We start from the raw sequence: 19,926 nt of genomic DNA on the forward strand, positions 1-19,926 counted from the left end.
AGGTCTGGTTCTTCTCGATTTATCTTAATTTCTTCTGAAATAAGTCAAAACTCCCTTAAAAGTCCAACCGCATCCTCACTTTTCTGCTTTGTTTGTTAGAGAAAGCCGCAAACTTGCTTCAAACTTCTCCTCATTGTTGGCAGCTTAGTGACTTTGTCCACATTTTGTTTCCAAAAAGCAGCTAAATTAGCGTTAAATATCGACCTTCTTCTCAAATGCTTTCGCAGCCAGACCAAACAAATCTTGTGCTGTGGGACGTTTTAATTATCAGTTCCTTTTGGCAGCTGTTTATCTTTTAATTTAAGTTGAAAATCATATATTTGAGGCTGTGTTGGCCTCGAGAGGACAGAAACACCATCTACCAGAGACCTGAGTGTTGTTGCTGCTCCTCTATGCTGATGACACTGTGCTGTGTGAGTGATCAGCTGTTATTTTAAGGTCTGGTTCTTCTCGATTTATCTTAATATCTTCTGAAATAAGTCAAAACTCCCTTAAAAGTCCTCACTTTTCTGCTTCAAACTTCTCCTCATTGTTCTCACCAAAATCACTGTTCGATTCCCACGTTTTACACCGAATTAGCTAAAGGACAATGCTGATACCAGTTTATGCCAGCAGGGGGCAGTGTTGTGCCATTTACTGGGATTTAACCTGAACTAAAAGACTATTAATCCGACTTTACTGACAGTAATAAATCACCTAATATTTTAAACCTAAACTTGAGCTTAGGATAGAAGCTTTGCATATATATGATGTGATTCTGGGTCTCGCTTCTTTCTCAACTATAAAAGCAAGGAAGAAAAACAAAAAAACAGCAATAAGAACATAAAAGTGAAACCGTTAAAGCACCAAAGATGAAAAGCTGCTGCAGGACAGGAGCAGATATGAGAAAAAAGCTGTTTTTTAATCCAACAGGCATCATCCCTCCTGCTTCTTCTTGACATCAGCAACTTTTGGGACGTCTTATTAGCGTAATGTTGGATCTGTCCATCAGTTGGATTCGTGCTGCGGCTGTTTTTCATGTTTATCTGTTGAGCCAACGGTAAACGGACTCTGTTGAGGCTCCGTTGGCCTCGAGAGGACAGAAACACCATCTACCAGAGACCTGAGTGTTGTTGCTGCTCCTCTATGCTGATGACACTGTGCTGTGTGAGTGATCAGCTGTTATTTTAAGGTCTGGTTCTTCTCGATTTATCTTAATATCTTCTGAAATAAGTCAAAACTCCCTTAAAAGTCCAACCGCATCCTCACTTTTCTGCTTCAAACTTCTCCTCATTGTTGGCAGCTTAGTGACTTTGTCCACATTTTGTTTCCAAAAAGCAGCTAAATTAGCGTTAAATATCGACCTTCTTCTCAAATGCTTTCGCAGCCAGACCAAACAAATCTTGTGCTGTGGGACGTTTTAATTATCAGTTCCTTTTGGCAGCTGTTTATCTTTTAATTTAAGTTGAAAATCATATATTTGAGGCTGTGTTGGCCTCGAGAGGACAGAAACACCATCTACCAGAGACCTGAGTGTTGTTGCTGCTCCTCTATGCTGATGACACTGTGCTGTGTGAGTGATCAGCTGTTATTTTAAGGTCTGGTTCTTCTCGATTTATCTTAATATCTTCTGAAATAAGTTAAAACTCCCTTAAAAGTCCAACCGCATCCTCACTTTTCTGCTTCAAACTTCTCCTCATTGTTCTCACCAAAAATCACTGTTCGATTCCCACGTTTTACACCGAATTAGCTAAAGGAGCTAAATACCAGTTTATGCCAGCAGGGGGCAGTGTTGTGCCATTTACTGGGATTTAACCTGAACTAAAAGACTATTAATTTGACTTTACTGACAGTAATAAATCACCTAATATTTTAAACCTAAACTTAAGCTTAGGATAGAAGCTTTGCAGATATATGATGTGATTCTGGGTCTCGCTTCTTTCTCAACTATAAAAGCAAGGAAGAAAAACAAAAAAACAGCAATAAGAACATAAAAGTGAAACCGTTAAAGCACCAAAGATGAAAAGCTGCTGCAGGACAGAAGCAGATATGAGAAAAAAGCTGTTTTTTAATCCAACTTTTTCGCCCAGGCATCATCCCTCCTGCTTCTTCTTAATATCAGCAACTTTTGGGACGTCTTATTAGCATAATGTTGGATCTGTCCATCAGTTGGATTCGTGCTGCGGCTGTTTTTCATGTTTTTCTGTTGAGCCAACGGTAAACGGACTCTGTTGAGGCTCTGTTGGCCTCGAGAGGACAGAAACACCATCTACCAGAGACCTGAGTGTTGTTGCTGCTCCTCTATGCTGATGACACTGTGCTGTGTGAGTGATCAGCTGTTATTTTAAGGTCTGGTTCTTCTCGATTTATCTTAATATCTTCTGAAATAAGTCAAAACTCCCTTAAAAGTCCTCACTTTTCTGCTTCAAACTTCTCCTCATTGTTCTGACCAAAATCACTGTTCGATTCCCACGTTTTACACCGAATTAGCTAAAGGAGCTAAATACCAGTTTATGCCAGCAGGGGGCAGTGTTGTGCCATTTACTGGGATTTAACCTGAACTAAAAGACTATTAATCCGACTTTACTGACAGTAATAAATCACCTAAACCTATTTTAAACCTAAACTTAAGCTTAGGATAGAAGCTTTGCATATATATGATGTGATTCTGGGTCTCGCTTCTTTCTCAACTATAAAAGCAAGGAAGAAAAACAAAAAAACAGCAATAAGAACATAAAAGTGAAACCGTTAAAGCACCAAAGATGAAAAGCTGCTGCAGGACAGGAGCAGATATGAGAAAAAAGCTAACTTTTTCATCCAGGCATCATCCCTCCTGCTTCTTCTTGACATCAGCAACTTTTGGGACGTCTTATTAGCGTAATGTTGGATCTGTCCATCAGTTGGATTCGTGCTGCGGCTGTTTTTCATGTTTTTCTGTTGAGCCAACGGTAAACGGACTCTGTTGAGGCTCTGTTGGCCTCGAGAGGACAGAAACAGGCCATAAATCTGGGTTGTGATGCTGCTTCTTACGATAATCAGTTCAGGCTTCTTGTGGCTGCTGGTTTAAACTTTATCTTTAGTTTACTTCTTGGTTTCTGTCTCATAAACCTTTACCAACCAACCCTGAACAACCTTTAATGTATTGTCTCCAGCTTCTGCTGTAATTCCAATGAATCTTTTATTTGTATCCATGCAAAAGTAGATTATTTTCACCCATTTTTCCCACTTTTTATGTCATGAAGTTAGTTTACACGCAACATTTGAACTAATTATAATGATATTTAAACAAATAACTGCATGAAGCTCCACCAGCTTTTATGGAAGAGAAGAATCATCCACTTGCACTTTAATGTCTCTTTTCCAAGCATGTTTTTTTCAGTTAAAGCCCCTTTTCTGCCTCAATGTGTAAAACACATGTCCACCTTTTGATCTTTCAAGGGCAGGGAGAGATCCTGCATGTGGAAGTGATAGAACTGGGTCAAATAGTGATTGGAGAGATGTGTTTGCATTTGTTTAAGCTTAGCTGGAGCAGTGGGTGACTCAGTATTACCACCAGGACCGTCCAGACTGTCAGACTACGCCGTTACTCAAATATCCCTGAACAAAACTTAACTCTTTGCTCTGAAATCATCGTTGGTAGCCGAGTTTAGACTAAAGGATTTCTCACAAATACTGTTTCGGCCTCTGAATTATCACTCAAAGAAGCTTCCAGGTCTGTCAGAGTTAAATGTGACTCACAGCTGCTGCCATGGCTGCTTATATAATTGTTATATAATAATAATAATAACCTTATCTCAGCTAAAAGCAGTGTGCAGGAGCCTGAATAAGCAGCTTCCATTCAACACAACGCCGGCCAGCAGCCTCCTCCACCCTCTGATGTTGTTTGAGGGATGAAGCTGTCATAATTTTATCAGATATCATGGAGATTAGCCCCTTCACCCCCCCTTCAGAGCTAAATAACTTCATACTGAGACAGAAGCTGATTTCACAGCCCTAAATAAGTAGTTTTAAACGCAGCCAAGCAGCTAACAAAACCAAAGGTGTAGTTTAAAGCTTGATTAAGTGCAGAAAATACTGCTGGAAAGGGTGGCCGTCACATCTGGGACCTTTGAAATGACTAAACTCTCCGTTTTTTAACTCAATTAAGCCCAACTCGATGTAAAGCTGCAAGTTCAGAGACAGATTTAAAGAATTTAGTTTCATCTCCTCGGAGACGGCTGCAGTATTTCTTAATTTCACACGTCTGCAAAGCCTGTTTTTCTGATTTAGACTTTGCTTTGTCTTCCATTTCCTGCAGAACTCGTCCAACCAAGGGACCTGTCCTTCTCAGAGGTGGAACCCAGGAGCTTCAGGGCCTCGTGGGAGATTGATTCAAGCAACGTTGAGTCCTACATGGTCCAGTTCAAGCCAGTGGATGATGCTGACGGACATTACGTGGCCATGTCTGTTCCAGGAAGTACCCGCACCGCCCTCCTGCCCCACCTTACCCCCGTTACCCTCTATGAGGTCAAGGTTTCTGCTCAGTACGAAAAGGGGGACAGCTTGCCCGTGACTGGCTATGAGACGACTTTAGAAGGTATTTATTTAGCTGTACTTTTCATTTTTACTCACCTGAATTCCTAAAAAACTCAGGAACAAAACTGAATCAAAGTGAAAGTGACGAGGCGATGAATACCTGCAGATTGTAGGCACTGTAGTTACGTGATAAGCTTGGATTTCAGGGTTATTTCTGCCTGAGATTTTAACAAATATAGAACTTGCAGACGGTGCAACTAAACCAATAACCACCCACTTGCCGCTGGTTTCTGGAGAGTAACGCAGTGCAACTCCTTGCAGAAACAGGCCCGGTACGTAACCTCAGAGTCTCCGAGGAGACGACCAGCAGCTTCAGGGTGTCATGGCAACCAGCTCCAGGAGCCGTCATTCGCTACCGACTGGCCTACGAAGCGGCCGGGGACGAGAGCTCGAGGTTGGAGACGACCGCTGATGGCGCGGAGACGACCATCGTGCTGCAGTCCCTCCGACCCCAGACCACTTACCGCGTCACCGTCACCCCTGAGTACCGGTCCAGCTCCGGCGTGCCGCTGCAGACCGACGGCACCACCAAAGACGGTGAGTGGCCTGATCAGATGTCTGTGGAAGTGCTCCAGAAATCCTTTTGAGATATCAGCCTCGATAAAAGTGGAAGTGACAGATAACTTGACTTATAATCAGCAGATTTACACTCAGCGGTTCAGATGACCCCTGTGTGGATATTCAAGATTCAGTTTAAATGTCGTTACACAGCACAAGATACAGATGTAGTCCCCTGGCTGACTGAATAAAATCAGTGGGAAAAGAGCTGGACAGGCACATTTCCCTTGGTCCAAGCTGTCATGATTCATCGCTCTTTGCTGCTTTTTTCTCTTCCTTTCTGGGTCAGTCAGTCTCCTTGTGATCATGTTTGATTTAGCTGCTCTGCTAATGGCTACAGGCTCTGCTAACTCTGTCCAGATCACTTCCCCGTCCCCCTCTAACTGCATTTATCTCCTCAGTGATCAGGAGTAATGCACGAGAGCTGCGTCTGCACTCTGAATGCGTCACTTTTAGACAGACTTTCATCCTAAAAATGAACGAATCAACTCCCGTTAAACATCTTTCATCAGTGGTTCAGTCATTGATGAGTCAAACAAAGCAAATTAACTCAAAGCCATCAAATCCAGTGAAGCATAAAGCCATGAAACTGATCCAAAGTCATCGATGTGGTGTGGAAAAGAACTAAATTCAGACCAATTTTGGGCGATTCTTGGTTTAAAAATCAGCTCAGTGACAAACTGCAGCAACTGCAAGTAGTTTAATAAGTTAATAATGCGGAGCAATAACAGAGGTTTTATTCATTATTTGCAACACGGGGTGTTACAGACTATAATCTCAAATCCTGGCCGCAAAATCTGTTTTTCTTTCTTTGGCCACCGAGGGACTCCATACTTGCCATTTGCTCAGTGAAAACATGTGTTTTTACAGAACTTATTCACCAAAGCGGCTCAAACTGGGAGGTTTTCTGGGACTCCTCCTGGTGGCCCTGGCTCTGCACTCGATGCTTTAACTAATGAAGATGTGTAGCAAATCTGTAGGTAATGAGTTTATGTGAGGGGGGGGGGGGGACTGTGATGTTCACAGGATTAACGGATGCTCCCAGAAGTGAGAAGCACAGGACTGCAGGGCCTGGATTTGGTGTCCAGAGAGGACAAATAAAATGTTCCTGTTTCTCATCACGCTGGAAATCAGTCAGATTTTAACCCGTCCAGGACTTTGTTGGCTTGTCGTCTTTCTTTTCTTTTAAGTCATCATTTGCTTGTTCTCCAAGATTGCTTGAGAGCACCAGGAATCCAGAAATATTTGACCTGGGTGGAAAGTGAACAGCCTGCCACCCATCCTGCTTGGTCAGATGAGTCCTGCCTTACAGGGAAAGGAATGAAAACCAGACAGAAGTGAGGGAAGCTTGCAGATCGAAGTGGGTCAGTGTGTCCTCCAAGGTAACAAACAGCAAAGGAGGAAAACAAATTGCAGATAATTTCCTTGGCTGAGGGGCTGCTAGCTTCTTTCAAGGAGAGATTCTGTATCCTCCAAAGTGTTTCAGGTTTAGAGAGCGTGAGCCAAACCTAATGAGGACACAGCTGGAAGTAAACAAAGCATATTCCACTCCTCCGGGGCAACGTTTCTGTCCGTCCGGCCCCCTCAGACGGCGCAGCTGCTTTTCCTGACTGGTTTTTTGTGTTTTTGACAGTTTATAAGATGAGACAGGATTTATCCCAGCAAGCGCCTCTTTGACATGAGACTCCCAGCTGGCTCTCAGATGGATTTATGTGTCTCTGTCCACCATATGGTCACCAGTGCTGTTCCCACTGCAGTGTGAACGGTGCTTGCTGGACCTCCTCCGGTCTATTCCTGCATTTTCCTATGTTTTGGAACCAAACATCCACGATTCCTCTCGGTTTCTCTGAGCCATTCTGGGTCCCGGCTGCAGCAGAAACGCACATAAACAACAAAGCAGCAATAATCAGCTGTAGGCGTTAACGACAGCCAGTAAAACAAGCCGCATTACTCATTGATTTATTTGAACAATTAGTTTTCAAAGTGCAGTTATATGAACATTCATTGCTTACTTTCAGAGGCTTTTGCAGTAATCCACACCCTGGTTGCTGCCCAGTATAAACAGTTTTCTACCGTGCTGCTTCAGTGGAGCGAGTGGGAGTTCAGTGCCTTGGTCAAGGTCTCCTTCCACTCACAATCAGATGCTTTCCTCTCCGGTTCTTTTAGTTAAGGACACAATGCATGATTAATAGGCCTCCAAAAGAGCTCCAATAAAGGTAAATGCCCTTTTCAACACCATCTGTTGCAGTAGTTTCTGCCCTTCCTGCACAGCTCAGGAGTCCTTTTTCAGGAAGATGCACACTTCCTGATTCTAGTTCTAAAACGTAGGTTTCTGGAGTCCGAAAAGGTTCTTGTTTCACCTGTTTCTGCTGTCCAGGAAGCCTGGAAAGGCGTAAAATGGATTATTACAGTTTTAATAACTGCACACTTTAATAACTTTCACTCTACTTTAATTCAGTCGGATTTAATTTATATTTTTACTGTCATTTTACACACAATTCAAACAGGCTTTTGGAAAGATTTATTTATGAATGGGTAACATTTCCATCCAGCCCTTCGTATCAACCACAGAGGAGTTTAATTACTGATAAGGATAAATGCTGCAGTTTAATTACTGATAAGGATAAATGCTGCAGTTTAATTACTGATAAGGATAAATGCTGCAGTTTAATTACTGATAAGGATAAATGCTGCAGTTTAATTACTGAAAAGGATAAATGCTGCAGCACTTTGTAAAGCATCAGTAGACAGAGCAGAAAAGGTTCTTGTTTCACCTGGTTCTGCAGTCCAGGAAGCCTGGAAAGGCGTAAAATGGATTATTACAGTTTTAATAACTGCACACTTCAATAACTTTCACTCTATTTTAACTCAGTCGGATTGAATTTATATTTTTACTGTCATTTTACACACAATTTGAACAGGCTTTTTGGAGATTTATTGATGAAAAAAGAGAAAAGGACTGAAATATCCCATCTTGATAATGATAATGTTTATATTTCTGTATTTATCAGACGTTTTTATCCATAGCGACTTACAAATGAAGATATAACAGCTACATAAAAGCTAACAATAGTATTATTAAGCATTGAGAGGCTTCTCAGGCGCTTTCAGATGCTTGGACTACTGTGTTGGAGTCCATCGGTGCCGTCATATGAGGTCTCACAGGTGAAATTTAATGCAGCATTTAACCTAAAGCCGCCTCCATCATGAAATGGAAACAGCAACAAAAATCTGAGCCATCTGAGTAATCATGGACAAAGGGCCTTGAACACATGGGTCACTAAGAAGCCAGTGATCAGGATGAATAATGAGAGGAACATCTGTGCAGCATTCCACTAATCAGGCATTTATGGAAGAGTGGTCACGCAGAAGCTTTTCCCCTCCGAAATGCTGCTGGGAGTTTTCCAAAAGGAACCTGAACGACTCGCGCCATGAGAAGAAAACCCTCTGATCTCATGAAACCAAGATTGAGCTATTTGGACCCAGCTCTCAACACGGCGTGTCATTAGTTCCATCCCTGGAGTGAAGCAGCGATGGCAGTGATGTGAGGAGGGTTTTCTGTGTCAGGGAATCGAATTCAGCATCGAGTGAAAGATGCAAAGCAGCCTAAACCAGCCTCAAGCCACAGCCCAGGCTGGGGTGAAGGTTTGGATTTCAACAGGACAACAACTCAAACCATACGTCCAATAAAACCCGGGGATGGCTGCAGGAAACCTGTGAAAGAGTCCCAGTCAGAGTCTGAACCTGGAGCAGAAAAAGAGTGAAAATGGCTGATTCTGACCGAGCTTTCTGTCAAAAAGGATGAGAGAAACTCGTAGGGAGTGAAAACTCACATTAATGGGCTATTTTAGCCTTTATTTATGTATTAAATGTTTAAATCTTCTGATCTGTCTTTGACTCTCGGAGCTAATGTTGGAGGTTTTGCTGTGTCAGGGAATCGAATTCAGCATCGAGTGAAAGATGCAAAGCAGCCTAAACCAGCCTCAAGCCACAGCCCAGGCTGGGGTGAAGGTTTGGACTTCAACAGGACAACAACTCAAACCATACGTCCAATAAAACCCGGGGATGGCTGCAGGAAACCTGTGAAAGAGTCCCAGTCAGAGTCTGAACCTGGAGCAGAAAAAGAGTGAAAATGGCTGATTCTGACCGAGCTTTCTGTCAAAAAAGATGAGAGAAACTCTGGAACCACCTGAAAATGGCTGATTCTGACCGAGCTTTCTGTCAAAAAGGGATGAGAGAAACTCGTAGGGAGTGAAAACTCACATTAATGGGCTATTTTAGCCTTTATTTATGTATTAAATGTTTAAATCTTCCGATCTGTCTTTGACTCTCGGAGCTAATGTTGGAGGTTTTGCTGTGTCAGGGAATCGAATTCAGCATCGAGTGAAAGATGCAAAACAGCCTAAACCAGCCTCAAGCCACAGCCCAGGCTGGGGTGAAGGTTTGGATTTCAACAGGACAACAACTCAAACCATACGTCCAATAAAACCCGGGGATGGCTGCAGGAAACCTGTGAAAGAGTCCCAGTCAGAGTCTGAACCTGGAGCAGAAAAAGAGTGAAAATGGCTGATTCTGACCGAGCTTTCTGTCAAAAAGGATGAGAGAAACTCTGGAACCACCTGAAAATGGCTGATTCTGACCGAGCTTTCTGTCAAAAAGGATGAGAGAAACTCGTAGGGAGTGAAAACTCACATTAATGGGCTATTTTAGCCTTTATTTATGTATTAAATGTTTAAATCTTCTGATCGGTGTTTGACTCTCGGAGCTAATGTTGGAGGTTTTGCTGCAATCGCTGCCACTAAACCCTGGAAGATGAGCAAAAGTTTGACAAGAGCAGCTAAAACATTTTATGTTTTAGAGAAAAGTGACTTTTAACATCCAGAGAGGCTTCATCGTGGTGTTGGGAGAAGGCAGAGGGAGGGGGTGAAGAGGAAAAAGATAGATGAGGGTTTACCGATCCAAATTATCTTATTTTTCATCATTTATCCATCATTCTTTAGACATTAGAGCAACTGTTAGCCCATAGATGTAAAACTGACCTCATTAAAATACAAAGATCTCAGGTAAAAAGCTCTAGTTTAGATGTATTAAATCCCTGATAGTCCCGTGCACGTCCAACAGTGTGCATCAACACAGCAGATCCAGGTTAAAATAGATAATCACCACTGAATAATCCACAATCTGTTGCTGTAATATCATGAATTATCTAATCTCTGAAGCCAAAGGGGGGAAAAAACGAGATAAATTTACTGAATCTTATTCATTTTGGGCAGATTTAGATTCATATAATGTGAAAAAGTTTAGTTCATGTTTGTTTTTACTGATTTTTGGTGAAGATCCACAGAAAATTAGGGTTTTCCAGCCCTTCGCAGTTTAATTACTGATAAGGATAAATGCTGCAGCACGGCTCCACCCTGGTGGAGGTTTAAGCAGGTTTTGGTGTCTCAGGTGGACTTTGTGAAGCATCAGTGGACAGAATGTTTGAGCAGGTTTTGGTGTCTCAGGTGGACTTTGTGAAGCATCAGTGGACAGAATGTTTGAGCAGGTTTTGGTGTCTCAGGTGGACTTTGTAAAGCATCAGTGGACAGAATGTTTGAGCAGGTTTTGGTGTCTCAGGTGGACTTTGTGAAGCATCAGTGGACAGAATGTTTGAGCAGGTTTTGGTGTCTCAGGTGGACTTTGCAAAGCATCAGTGGACAGAATGTTTGAGCAGGTTTTGGTGTCTCAGGTGGACTTTGTGAAGCATCAGTGGACAGAATGTTTGAGCAGGTTTTGGTGTCTCAGGTGGACTTTGTGAAGCATCAGTGGACAGAATGTTTAAGCAGGTTTTGGTGTCTCAGGTGGACTTTGTGAAGCATCAGTGGACAGAATGTTTGAGCAGGTTTTGGTGTCTCAGGTGGACTTTGTGAAGCATCAGTGGACAGAATGTTTAAGCAGGTTTTGGTGTCTCAGGTGGACTTTGTGAAGCATCAGTGGACAGAATGTTTGAGCAGGTTTTGGTGTCTCAGGTGGACTTTGTGAAGCATCAGTGGACAGAATGTTTGAGCAGGTTTTGGTGTCTCAGGTGGACTTTGTAAAGCATCAGTGGACAGAATGTTTAAGCAGGTTTTGGTGTCTCAGGTGGACTTTATAAAGCATCAGTGGACAGAATGTTTGAGCAGGTTTTGGTGTCTCAGGTGGACTTTGTGAAGCATCAGTGGACAGAATGTTTGAGCAGGTTTTTGGTGTCTCAGGTGGACTTTGTGAAGCATCAGTGGACAGAATGTTTGAGCAGGTTTTGGTGTCTCAGGTGGACTTTGTAAAGCATCAGTGGACAGAATGTTTGAGCAGGTTTTGGTGTCTCAGGTGGACTTTGTGAAGCATCAGTGGACAGAATGTTTGAGCAGGTTTTGGTGTCTCAGGTGGACTTTGTGAAGCATCAGTGGACAGAATGTTTGAGCAGGTTTTGGTGTCTCAGGTGGACTTTGTGAAGCATCAGTGGACAGAATGTTTAAGCAGGTTTTTGGTGTCTCAGGTGGACTTTGTGAAGCATCAGTGGACAGAATGTTTGAGCAGGTTTTGGTGTCTCAGGTGGACTTTGTAAAGCATCAGTGGACAGAATGTTTGAGCAGGTTTTGGTGTCTCAGGTGGACTTTGTGAAGCATCAGTGGACAGAATGTTTGAGCAGGTTTTGGTGTCTCAGGTGGACTTTGTAAAGCATCAGTGGACAGAATGTTTAAGCAGGTTTTGGTGTCTCAGGTGGACTTTGTGAAGCATCAGTGGACAGAATGTTTGAGCAGGTTTTGGTGTCTCAGCTGGACTTTGTGAAGCATCAGTGGACAGAATGTTTGAGCAGGTTTTGGTGTCTCAGGTGGACTTTGTGAAGCATCAGTGGACAGAATGTTTGAGCAGGTTTTGGTGTCTCAGCTGGACTTTGTGAAGCATCAGTGGACAGAATGTTTGAGCAGGTTTTGGTGTCTCAGGTGGACTTTGTGAAGCATCAGTGGACAGAATGTTTGAGCAGGTTTTGGTGTCTCAGGTGGACTTTGTGAAGCATCAGTGGACAGAATGTTTGAGCAGGTTTTGGTGTCTCAGGTGGACTTTGTGAAGCATCAGTGGACAGAATGTTTGAGCAGGTTTTGGTGTCTCAGGTGGACTTTGTGAAGCATCAGTGGACAGAATGTTTGAGCAGGTTTTGGTGTCTCAGGTGGACTTTGTGAAGCATCAGTGGACAGAGTGTTTGAGCAGGTTTTGGTGTCTCAGGTGGACTTTGTGAAGCATCAGTGGACAGAATGTTTGAGCAGGTTTTGGTGTCTCAGGTGGACTTTGTGAAGCATCAGTGGACAGAATGTTTAAGCAGGTTTTGGTGTCTCAGGTGGACTTTGTGAAGCATCAGTGGACAGAGCAGACAGACGCTCATTTCTGGGAGGTGAGGATGAGAAACAGCACGACCGGACAGGAATGTAACCCAGCTGAGAGCGAGGCTGGAAGGTTAGGAGGAGCAGGGAAGTCTGACTCATTCTGTCTCCATCTCCATGTGCTTCCCTCCCATTCTGTGTCGAATGGACTCCCTCTTTTGGTGTCTTTACGTTGGATTCCTGCTGCCCATTTGTTCCCCTCCTCCTTGCACGGACCTGTCTGTAACTCAGTCTCTGTGAGGACCGCCCTCTGCCGTTCTCGGTGCCGTCGTCCCACCTTGAGTTGTCTTTTTGGGCCCTGATGTTGGCCATTTATTGGCACAGCGGGGTGTACTTGTTCGGCTCTGGGAGAGTGGTGCTTCTGGCCCACGTCAGACGCAGCTGGCAGGAGGTTCCTCATTAGCTGTTTCCTTCAGATCTGCAGCGGAAAACTCCCAGCTGCCCCGATACTGTACCCACATTAAAACCCGTGAGCTCACTCTTTCTTATTGTAAAAGCTCTGCCTGTACAGTAAGAGCTCATGTTGAGCTTCATCAGGCTGCTGTTTGTGTGCAGGAGAGCTCCACTCATGCAGGATAAAATGGAAAACTCGTCTCCATGCCAGAAACCTGCAGGTTAGCCTTTTCTGCGCTGTATCAAATCAGATTCCAGTTGTTGCCCTGAGAGGCTGTGCTTTGATTTATTCTAATTTGTTTAAATGACGCCGTAAATCCAGCTAAACACGCACATAAATGTGATCCATCTCACTGAGCTGAGAGGTGTAAACCTGTCCTCAGCTGCTGTTTGAAGTGCTGACGGGGAAGAAAAGGTTGATCGGTCCGATCCGACGCTGCTGCAAGAAAACTTCCTGAATCTGAGCCTTTAAAGCGAACTTATTGTCATCTGTGGAATCATACAATATTGTCTTGAAAGGCTTCCACTGAGCACTGGGACCAGAAAACGGCCTTTAGCCACAGGACAATAAATCCCAAAAGAGCAGAGTTTAAGTTTAATTGACTTATTTTATATTTTGACCATTTAAACGTTCTATAAACTCAAATTTTCTAAATTTTGGTGCTCGTCAGAGCGTCGTTTCAGACACCAAACTGGTGCTTCTGACAGCTTCTTTCTCCCAGGTGGGCTTCGGTTCATACTGAGACTTATTTGTCTGCCTGGTTCTGTGTTCTGGTGGCGAGTCTGGCTGACCGCACTCTCCATATTACGTTAGATCCAGCTCAGAATTGCGATGAAACAGCAAACATCGGTTTGAGCCAAAAAACAAAAACAAATGACTGTTGCAAAGTCATAAAATCTTTAAAAAAGGGTCAAAAATAGCTCAAAAGCTGTGGTTTTCTGTGCAGACTGGCTGTGAACTGTTATTTCCCTCGAAGGGCGCAACACTTTAATCACCGTTTGAGAACAACTGATCCAGTAAATGTCCTGAAAGACACAATTTTTTCAGGTTTTTGCATCTTTGGGTGTTGAAAACAGTCCAACGGTTGTTTAAAGCTGCCATAAAACTGTAACACAGCTACTCGGGTAAATAGAAACCTGAATAACTGAGCTGGAGGTTGTCAGTGAGACGGTGTGCGTCACATAAACTGGGAATATTGAATTATTACGACAATGGGAGATCCCAACACACTTTGTGCTGATGGGGCTCAACTCCTACGCTGTATTTAAGCTTATTTGGATGTGCTACATTGTTCCACAGTCCCTTTTAAGCCAAATAAAACAGAGAAACTGGTTTCTCTGGACAGGATTAAACAGATTTAACCTAAAGCCAGGCTGGGCTGCATCACCACAGGTCAAACACAAACCAGGAAATGAGTTGTGACCATATGAGCTACCCCACCGGGCAATTTGCACCATACAAGCATGGAAAAATGTTGAATTACTGGAAACTGGCCCTCCAAGTAATCTGTAATTGGACCAATTACAGGTCTGCGGTGCCCCCAGTTGTCATGTGCATTTCTGTAACCAAGTATGATTCGTTCCTTCGGTTCCTTCGGTTCCTTCGGTTCCTTCGGGAGTCGAAGGTTGGGGCGAACGTGTTGTTTCAGGTACAGAAAAGACGGTAAATTAGCAGATTCCAGCGCTGTTTTAATGCTCATCAGATGGTGAAACACTGAGCAAAGTGCTGTATACCATCAAGATGTGACTTTAACGCACAGCACGACTCTTCTTTCCTCGTCTGGGCCACCCGTAAGAAAGCTATACCGAGTCCCTGCACATTGAAGTGCTTTAAATGGTGGATGGAACATGTGAAGCAGCCAAGTTTATACAAACTAATAAGCCAAAAAACTTTCCACTGCGACTGTAAGGCTTCAGAAGCAAGGAGTCTCCTCCTCCTCCTCCAGCTCGTGAGCGAGAGACGCTCGGAGCCCAGCATCTGAAATCTTCCTGAAAGAATTCAGAGGTCAGACCTGACTGAGCAGCTAACAGAAAGTAGTTCTTACAGCTGAGGCTGCAGCTATTAAACTACAACAGTCACATTATATCACTTATTCCTGTTTATATCACTTATAAAACTCACTCTGTAGCGTTCAAATTGTAAAAAACAACTGCTAATTCATTTTCTGAGCTCCAGAATCAAAGGTTTTTCACATAAGTGGCATCAGTCGTTTGCTCTGAGCTCATTTCCTGCACTGGGTCTGCCCGGGAGTTTTATTTATAAAGCGCCAAATTACAACAAATGTCATCTCAAGGCACTTAAATAATATAGTCCAATGGAATTCAATTCATTTTAATCATAATCCTATGAAATCCAATTAATTAATTTCAAAATAATCCAATTAATTCATATAGAGCCAATTCAAAAAGATAATATCGTAGCTAAGGAAACCAACAGATTGGACCGAAACTTGTCTTCAGTCCAATCTCCCGTCCTGAGCCTGAGGGACTGTGGAAAGGAACGACTCCCTTTAACAGGAAGAAACCTCTGGCAGAACCAGAACCAGGAAGAAACCTCTGGCAGAACCAGAACCAGGAAGAAACCATCAGCTAAGGGCTGCCAGAGGAGTTCAATGAACAGAGGGGGGGCGTGTTCTTTTAGGCTGATCCAAGACCAGACGCACCGCCGCGTTCTGGACCATCTGCAGAGGTTTCACAGGCTGGAGACCAGTTAGGAAACCAGTTAGGAGACCAGTTAGGAGACTAGTTAGGAAACCAGTTAGGAAACCAGTTAGGAGACCAGTTAGGAGACCAGTTAGGAAACCAGTTAGGAGAGCAGTTAGGAGAGCAGTTAGGAGACCAGTTAGGAAACCAGTTAGGAGACCAGTTAGGAGACCAGTTAGGAGACCAGTTAGGAGACCAGTTAGGAGACCAGTTAGGAAACCAGTTAGGAGAGCAGTTAGGAGACCAGTTAGGAGAGCAGTTAGGAAACCAGTTAGGAGAACAGTTAGGAAACCAGTTAGGAGACCAGTTAGGAAACCAGTTAGGAGACCAGTTAGGAAACCAGTTAGGAGACCAGTTAGGAAACCAGTTAGGAAACCAGTTAGGAGAGCGTTGCAGTAGTGCAGGTGGGAGATGACCATGGCCTGCAGCAGGAGCTGGGGGGCATGTTGGGTCAGGTATGGTCTGATCTTTCTTATGTTTAATAATGCAAAGCGGCACGAACGAGCAACCGAGGTAACGGGATCTTTGATGGTTAGTTGGTCATCAATCATGACACCCAGGTTTCCAGCTGCCTGCAGGTAGAGATTCAGTTTGGATGCAGATGCTGTGGTGTTTGGTTGGTTTGGCTGGGAAGACCAGCAGCTCAGTTTTAGGGAGGTTAAGTTGGAGGTGATGGGCTTTCATCCATGTTGATATGTCAGAGAGACAGTCTGAGATTCGTGCTGAGACCGTGTGGGAATGACAGATAGAGCTGGGTATCATCAGCATAACATTGGAATGAGAAGTCATGTGATCGGATGATCTGTCCCAGTGAGTTGGTGTATATGGCAAAGAGAAGAGGTCCCAGTACTGAGCCTTGGGGGACTCCTGTGGCTGCAGAAGTGTGACCAAGCCGGGATAATTTGAAAGACCAGTGAAAGACCAGGTTTTGACCAGTGAGGTATGATTCAAACCAGGAGATGTCCTTAGATAAAGCAAAAGATCACGTTTTCTTAATTTCATTACAACTACTACAGTACAATTAATGATTAAGTGGCAAAACTACATCAAATTTTCAAAGTGTTTCCTTTAAATCAGCAGGTAATCTCATAATATCTCAAGAATATTTGTTCTCGTTGTCACCCGAGCCCTGAATTTGCTCCGAGTGCATCGATAGATTGATGGCGTGAGATGGTGTCGGTGTAGATTTGCCCAGTTATGGAAAGTACTTCCTGTTTTATGCCAACACCATAAAAAGTCATTTTAAAAGTCACCATTTGGATAAAAAGACGGATAGAAGACAGGCGGATGGATGCTGACAGAAGAGGAGGTGGAAATGCATTTAAAAGTGCATTAAACGTCCTGTGGCTTTGATCAGGTTGGCTTTATGGTGGAAAAACAGGCCTGAGTGTGTCGTCTGGGATGTTCCACGATCCATCTGACGGCTGTTTTGAAAAGCCTTTACATTTGGCTTTCAGGAAACCGTCTGAAGCGAATGAAAAGTGGAGCTTGTGCCGGTGGCGGCTGGCGTGAGATGAACTGATCTCTGCAGGAACCGAACAATGCACCCAGGTGAAGAAGTGGAGCAAGTTTGAGCAGATTTATAGCTCCATCTAATAGTTTGTGAATAGTTTTTCCAGCGCCTCTTCACCTACTCTCAGACTGTGATGTGGACCTGGTCCTCTTGCTCCATCACTCAGACATATTTCCAGCGGTCTGCTGAGTCTGTGATCACACGCCTTGCAGCAACATGAGCCGCTGCAGGTTTCGTGGAATCAAATTTGAGGTTTTGAGTTTTGGCTACTGTGCGCCTCAGTAGGCAGAAAGTTGAGCTGAGGTCATGAAACCTCTGGAAACACTTAAATACTGTCAACATTTGTGCCGTTCCATATAAATATTCTTGATTTACATCTGTGTTAGAGCCACTTTCGGAGGGTTGTATAGTCTCTCCATCATCTCTGCCAGCATTTCGTTGATGTTTATGCAGTAAAGTTACCTTTAAAGGAATTTAAAGTAAAGGAATAGTGCAAAACTCTTTCATTGCAGGTTTAAAACTGTAGGAAAATACCTTTATTTAATGAGAGCTATATCGACAAAGGAATCAGACCTTACAGCTTTCAGTGCTATAGCTGGAGATTTCTGCTTTGAATCTGCAGGGCATCAAAAAACAGAAGTCAGAGCTGATTAATTCTGGGGAGGGACTGCAGAGATGATTTCCTCTTAGGAGCCTGTTAGATCACAAACAAGTGGAAAAGTTCCAGCCAGTTGGTGGAAAAGACAATAAAGAAAGAGGAAGATGACACACCGGACATGTTTCGTTGAAGGCTTTAATGGCGCCAAATCGGAGTCAGACTTCTGCCATTTTCACACATGACAAGCAGAGATTTTCAGGAGAAGTTGTCGACAGTTTGGTTGGGGGGGGGGGGGCATCAAAAACCCATCAAAAACCCCAGAGAAGACTCGGGTGTGCAGTTCAGCTTTTAGACAGCTGCTTCGCAGATTTACGCTGCAAGCAGCCAGGTTTTAGCAGTAAACTAATTATAAAGGCTGATGCTGTTCCAGCCGTTTATCCAGACAACACCACAAGTACAAGCAGACATATCAGTCATCCAGAAAGTTTATTTTTGAACATGTTTGCACTTCCTTTCGCTCCACTGGTCACTTTGTTGGCGCACGGGCCTGCAGACAGTAGCTGAGCTGTGGCAGAAAGTTAATCTGTGATATTGTTAAAAGTTGCAGAGACTGAATTAATTACCACGGATCACACGTGACCTTATATAACTCCTTATATAGCTTCCTCTGGCTCAAACGTGTCGCTGGATTACCCCCCCGTATTAGTCCTGGCCACGGCATGACGCGGCGGAGTGTGAGCTGCTGGTGGGTGGAGATGTGGGAGGTAACATCAGCATATTCATTGATCCCCATTCACTGAGGAGAAGAAAGGCATCGAAGGCGTAGCCAAAGCGTTTTATGGTTTATTTTCATGGAGAAACTTCAAAATGTACAGCTTTGAGAAACCCAGATGAGTATTTAGAGGACTAATAACAGCTGGAGTGCGACTTTAAAGATATTCTCTTTGAGTTTGAGCACAATCCCCCCAAAAGTCCGCCCACATCTCAGCAGATGTTTTCAAACTCAAAGTGAAGTCATACTGGCTGGCTTACTCAAATGTTTTTCACATTCACCAGAGTCTTTTTCTTTTTTCTTTAGATCAATCTTCCCTCTGAAACAAAGGAGCCATTTGAATGTGCTGGCAGATCAGATTATTTTTTAAAATGGAAACTATTAAAAGGCCATGAAGTGGACAGCAGAGATGAACAGCTCACTGCTGTTAGAAAGGCTCGAGCTGACTGGATAAACACATGGCTGAATGGCTCTTTATTCGGGCTTTTTAGGACACTCTTTGACATCCAAGCGCCATTTGTGATAATACCATTCGGGAATATCTATATTTCAGCTTATTAGACATCTTTATCTGTTCAGATCATGTCTCTGATTCTTTCCCTGTTGGAAAACCATAAGCTGCAAACCTTGCGGGTCTCTAATTGAGCTGGAACAGATGAACCTTTGGATTTTCCTCCCTTGGATAAACTGCATTCTTCCACCAACAAGCTTCCCACAAAGCCACGGAACACCAGAATCAACCTTTCTTTTGTTTTCCTGGGAAACGGAGATCGTGCTGCTCTTTGGCGGCACAGCGGCGAGATGTTCAGCACTGTTGACGCACAGCTAGAAACTGTCTGTGTGAGGTTTGCCTGACCTTTCCGTGCCTGTGTGGATAACTCGGCTTCCTCCTTGAACATGTCTTGCTGCAGCGAAATATTCTCCCAGAACAAAGTGAAAAACTATCTCCTTTTCTGTTTTTCAGAGGTGGGCCCTCCTAAGAACCTGGTCACCAGTGATGTCACCGACACCAGCTTCGTGGCGTCCTGGACGGCAGCACCTGGGAACGTGAAAATGTACCGAGTTCGATGGAAGTCGCTGTTTTCTGAGGAGTCTGGAGAGAAAACGGTGTCAGGAGACGCAACAAACACCGTGCTTGAGGGTCTGAGTCCAGAGACACGTTACCAAGTCTCTGTGGTCGCCGCCTACGGCTACAGAGACAGTGAGCCGCTCACTGGGTTGGAAACCACTGATGGTAAGGAGTTCTGCAAACAGTCTGCAAACAGTCTGCAAACAGTCTGCAAACAGTCTGCAAACAAAAACAATCAGCACACAGTCTGCAAACAGTCTGCAAACAGTCTGCAAACAAAAACAGTCTGCAAACAGTCTGCAAACAGTCTACAAACAAAAACAGTCTGCACACAGTCTGCAAACAGTCTGCAAACAAAAACAGTCTGCA

At 43.7% G+C, this 19,926-nt stretch overlaps 1 protein-coding gene across 2 annotated transcripts in view; it reads left to right on the forward strand.

Annotated features, from left to right (window-relative positions):
* The window catches only part of col12a1b (collagen, type XII, alpha 1b), a 181,546-nt gene that overhangs the window by 23,428 nt on the left and 138,192 nt on the right, over positions 1 to 19,926 (forward strand). The window contains exons 11-13 of one of the 2 annotated variants that reach the window (XM_072362915.1): positions 4,277 to 4,555; positions 4,816 to 5,091; positions 19,453 to 19,722. The exons of the other annotated variant lie outside the window; for it this stretch is intronic. Coding sequence (XP_072219016.1) covers positions 4,277 to 4,555; positions 4,816 to 5,091; positions 19,453 to 19,722 — 825 coding nt within the window. The remainder of the gene's footprint in view (positions 1 to 4,276; positions 4,556 to 4,815; positions 5,092 to 19,452; positions 19,723 to 19,926) is intronic. 2 annotated transcript variants of the gene reach the window in all.

Source organism: Leuresthes tenuis, unplaced genomic scaffold, assembly GCF_036924035.1.
Source record: "Leuresthes tenuis unplaced genomic scaffold, fLeuTen1.0.hap1 SCAF_13, whole genome shotgun sequence".
In the NCBI taxonomy this organism is placed as follows: Eukaryota; Metazoa; Chordata; class Actinopteri; order Atheriniformes; family Atherinopsidae; genus Leuresthes; species Leuresthes tenuis.